The sequence below is a fragment of the Oncorhynchus clarkii genome, chromosome 32 (assembly GCF_045791955.1).
Source record: "Oncorhynchus clarkii lewisi isolate Uvic-CL-2024 chromosome 32, UVic_Ocla_1.0, whole genome shotgun sequence".
Classification (NCBI taxonomy): Eukaryota; Metazoa; Chordata; class Actinopteri; order Salmoniformes; family Salmonidae; genus Oncorhynchus; species Oncorhynchus clarkii.
In genome coordinates, this window is record NC_092178.1 from 13,141,082 (window position 1) to 13,146,081 (window position 5,000).

Here is a 5,000-nt window from a genome sequence, read left to right on the forward strand (position 1 = left end):
CATGTGTAGCAACCCTTGCCATCCAAAAGGTCATCCCATGTCCAGGAATCCTGACATTGCTGCTGCTGCTGCCTCTCCTGCTGCTGCCGCTGCTGCTGATGCGTCTCGTGATGCACTTTGGGGTGGCGATATTCCCCAGGCTTTGCCCAGGGTCCTCTTACGTCTAGGATTTCCTCCCACGTCCAGGAGTCTTGTGTCTTCGGCCGCTGTTGCTGTTGCCCGTTACCACGCCGCTTGGTCCTTGGTTGGTGGGTGATTCTGTAAAGGTTTTCCTCCTCTTCCTCTGAAGAGGTGTAGCAAGGATCGGACCATGATGCGGCGTGGTAAGTTTCCATGGTTGTTTATTTAAAAAACATAAACTGAACACTATGAATACAAAAACAATAAACGTGAACAAACCGAAACAGTACCGTGTGGGGACAAACACAGACACGGAAATAATCACCCACAATACAACAGTGAAACCCAGGCTACCTAAGTATGATTCTCAATCAGAGACAACTAACGACACCTGCTTCTGATTGAGAACCATACTATGCCGAACACAGAAAAACAACCTACAAACACAAAACATAGAATGCCCACCCAACTCACGTCCTGACCAACTAAAACAAACAAATTACACAAGAACTAGGGTCAGAACGTGACAGTAGTTAACTAGTGATTATGATTGATTGTTTTTTTATAAGATAAGTTTAGTGCTAGCTAGCAACTTACCTTGGCTTACTGCATTCGCGAAACAGGCAGTCTCCTTGTGGAGTGCAACGAGAGAGAGGCAAGTCGTTATTGCTTTGGACTAGTTAACTGTAAGGTTGCAAGATTGGATCCCCCGAGCTGACAATGTGAAAATCTGTGGTTCTGCCCCTGAACAAGGCAGTTAACCCACCGTTCCTAGGCCGTCATTGGAAATAAGAATGTGTTCTTAACTGACTTGCCTAGTTAAATAAAGATTAAAAAAAGGTATTATTATTTTTATTTTTTTATAAAATAAAAAATTGTCAAATCGGCACCCAAAAATACAGATTTCCGATTGATATGAAACCTTTAAATCGTCCCTAATTAATCGGCCATTCCGATTAATCGGTCAACCTCTACTCACTACCCTCTGGAGAGCCTTACGGTTATGGGCAGAGCAGTTGCCGTACCAGGCGGTGGGCAGTTGCCATATACAGCCCGACAGGATGCTCTCGATCCTGAGGTTTAATAGGCGCTGCTGCACCTTCTTCACCACGCTGTCTGTGTGGGTGGACCATTTTAGTTTGTCCATGATGTGCACGCCGAGAAACCTAAAATTTCACACCCTCTCCACTACTGTCCCGTTGATGTGAATAGGGGGCTGCTCCCTCTGCTGTTTCCTGAAGTCCACGATCATCTCCTTTGTTTTGTTGACATTGAGTGTGAGGTTATTTTCCTGACACCACACTCCAAGAGCTCTCACCTCCTCCCTGTAGGCCGTCTCGTCATTGTTGGTAATCAAGCCTACCACTGTAGTGTTGTCTGCAAACTTGATGATTGAGTTAGAGGCGTGCATGGCCACGCAGTCGTGGGTGAACAGGGAGTACAGGAGAGGGCTGAGAACGCACCCTTGTGGGGCCCCAGTGTTGAGGATCAGCGGGGTGGAGATGTTGTTACCTATCCTCACCACCTGGGGGCGGCACATCAGGAAGTCCAGTACCCAGTTGCACAGGGCGGGGTCGAGACCCAGGGTCTCGAACTTAATGATGAGTTTTGAGGATACTATGGTGTTAAATGCTGAGCTGTAGTCGATGAACAGCATTCTTACATAGGTATTCCTCTTGTCCAGATGGGTAAGGGCAGTGTGCAGTGTGTTTGCGATTGTGTCGTCTGTGGACCTATTGGGGCGGTAAGCAAATTGCAGTGGGTCTAGGGTGTCAGGTAGGGTGGAGGTGATATGATCCTTGACTAGTCTCTCAAAGCACTTCATGATGACGGAAGTGAGTGCTACGGGGCGGTAGTCATTTAGCTCAGTTACCTTAGCTTTCTTGGGAACAGGAACAATGGTGGCCCTCTTGAAGCATGTGGGAACAGCAGACTGGGATAAGGATTGATTGAATATGTCCGTAAACAGCTGGTCTGTGTATTCTCTGAGGGCGCGGCTGGGGGTGCCGTCTGGGCCTGCAGCCTTGCGAGGGTTAACACGTTTAAATGTTTTACTCACGTTGGCTGCAGTGAAGGAGAGCCCGCAGGTTTTGGTAGCTGGCCGTGTCAGTTGCACTATATTGTCCTCAAAGCGAGCAAAGAAGTTGTTTAGTCTGTCTGGGAGTAAGACATTGTGTTCCGCGACGGGGCTGGTTTTTCTTTTGTAGTCCGTGATTGACTGTAGACCCTGCCACATACCTCTCGTGTCTGAGCCGTTGAATTGTGACTCTACTTTGTCTCTATACTGACGCTTATCTTGTTTGATTGCCTTGCTGAGGGAATAAATAGTGTTTGTATTCGGTCATGTTTCCAGTCACCTTGCCCTGATTAAAACCGCTTTCAGTTTTGTGCAAATGCTGCCATCAATCCTCGGTTTCTGGTTGGGGAATGTTTCAATAGACGCTGTGGGTACAACATCACCGATTCACTTGCTAATAAACTCGCTCACTGAGTCAGCGTATTCATCAATGTTGTTGTTTGATGCTATGCGGAACATACCCCAGTCCACGTGATCGAAGCAATCTTGAAGCGTGGAATTCTATTGGTCGGACCAGCGTTGAACAGACCTGAGTGCGGGTGCTTCCTGTTTTAGTTTCTGTCTATAGGCTGGGAGCAACAAAATGGTGTCGTGGTCAGCTTTTCCGAAAGGAAGTTGGCGGAGGAGGGCCTTATATGCGCTGCGTAAGTTAGAATATCGACGATCTAGGGTTTTGCCAGCCCGGGTCGCGCAATCGATATGCTGATAGAATTTAGGGAGCCTTGTTTTCAGTTTAGCTTTGTTAAATTCCCCAGCTACAATAAATGCAGCTTCAGGATATGTGGTTTGCAGTTTACACAGAGTCAAATTAAGTTCTTTCAGGGCCGTCCATGTTTCTGCTTGGAGGGGAATATAAACGACTGTGACTATGATCGAAGATAATTCTCTTGGTAGATAATGCGGTCGCTATTTGAATGTGAGGAATTTTAAGTCAGGTGAACAAAAGGACTTGAATTCCTGTATGTTGTTATGATCACACCACTTCTCAATCATCATAAGGCATACACCCCCGCCCTTCTTCTTACCAGAGAGATGCTTGTTTCTGTCAGCGCGATGCGTGAAGAAACCAGGTGGCTGTACCAACTCCAATAGCGTGTCTCGAGTGAGCCATGTTTCCGTGAAACAAAGAACGTTACAATCTCTGATGTCTCTCTGGAAGGCAACCCTTGCTCGGATTTCATCTACCTTGTTGTCAAGAGACTGGACATTGGCGAGTAGTATACTTGGGAGCGGTGCGCGATGTGCCCGTCTCCAGAGCCTGACCAGAAGACCGCTCCGTCTGCCCCTTCTGCGGCGCCGTTGTTTTGGGTCGCCGGCTGGGATCCGATCCATTGTCCTGGGTGGTGGGCCAAACAGAGGATCCGCTTCGGGAAAGTCGTATTCCTGGTCGTAATGTTGGTGAGTTGACGTTGCTCTTATATCCAATAGTTCCCCCCAACTGTATGTAATAAAACCTAAGATTTCCTGGGGTAACAATGTCAGAAATAACACATAAAAAAACAAAATACTGCACAGTTTACTAGGAACGCGAAGCGAGGCGGCCATCTCTGTCGGGACTGGAAGTTAATAATACTTACTGAGGCTGCCTGTTGCTGTGTCAGGGAACAATGTACTGCACATTCATACTCATTACAACTGATTGTCTCCAGCTGTGTCGAAAGGTCAAATTAGTTGTTGTGTTAGAAAAAAACACGGGTTTGACTGATTCATTGGGGTTGCAAATAACTGGTATAGCTGAGTATAGCGTAATGTCTTGCAGTGCGAGTTGTGTGTGTGTGTCTGTTTCCATTCCCAGTGATGTCCAGATGGCTATAATGAGGATCATCAGACTACACAGTGACCTTTCTCCCATATGAATACTGGCCATCGGTTGGCTAATTCATATACATTGACTGTGCCTCATCACATTTTCAACCTCATCATTAACACATTTCCTCTGATTTAGCTATTACCATAATCAGGACACTTAGGGGTGAAAATGGTAGCTAATTCTGACGGTAGCTGGATGTGGGATTCAAACCTGCAACTCCCAGTTCAACACCAATACATCTAGTTGAGTTTTCTTGGAGTTGACGTGGTCGTGTACCGCCTGTTTCTTACAATGTGTTCCCCAATCACAGTGTTGTTTGATAATGTTGACTCTCTCTCTCTCTCTCTCTCTCTCTCTCTCTCTCTCTCTCTCTCTACATACCTTCCCTCTCTTTCTCTCCACCTCCCTTTCCTCTATATCTCTCTCCACCTCCCTTCCCTCTCTCTCTCGCCACCTCCCTTTCCTCTATATATCTCTATCCCACCCCATATCCCTTTCTCCCAGGTAGCATTTGAGTTGTGTGTCTATATCCAGAGGAGTGTGCCATGAGGAATCTCAGCTCCTTCCTGGTTCTGCTCTCCCTCAACCTCTGGTCATGGGACCTGGTGACATCATCCAAAGGTGAGTCTATTTTCTCCATGCGGTAGAGTCTGGTAAACCGATAAATACAACGTGTTCCAAGCTGTTTGTCAGGAGTAGAATGTACTATCTCCTTCTCATGTCTGCTGCCTCTACTTCAGAATTCTACTTCAAATGATGTGGCTCTGATCCTTTCATTAGACTTCCATCTGTGGTGGTGTTTCATCTATCTGAGTGTTTTGTGTGACCTTCCAGACTTCCATCTCTGTTCAGTCTGACTGTCAAAATCTCTGAATTCTCTGACTTCTGTGTGTCTGAATTTGAAAAGGGTGAAGCTTGAGTTCCACTGACATACAGCATTGCAATGTGTATTTAATCAGAATCCAGTGCAACCCTAGTCTGCTAGAGCTCTGT

The 5,000-nt window shown here is 46.5% G+C and overlaps 1 protein-coding gene across 4 annotated transcripts in view; it reads left to right on the top strand.

The window, feature by feature from the left end:
* The window catches only part of LOC139392412 (collagen alpha-1(XVI) chain-like), a 161,143-nt gene that overhangs the window by 9,097 nt on the left and 147,046 nt on the right, over positions 1-5,000 (top strand). For 2 of the 4 annotated variants that reach the window (XM_071140386.1, XM_071140388.1), the window contains exon 2: positions 4,516-4,628. In XM_071140386.1, the coding sequence (XP_070996487.1) occupies positions 4,553-4,628 (76 nt within the window). In that variant the 5' untranslated portion in view covers positions 4,516-4,552. Of the gene's footprint in view, positions 1-4,511; positions 4,629-5,000 lie in introns of all 4 variants that reach the window. The other 2 variants (XM_071140385.1, XM_071140387.1) reach the window with 1 other exon arrangement.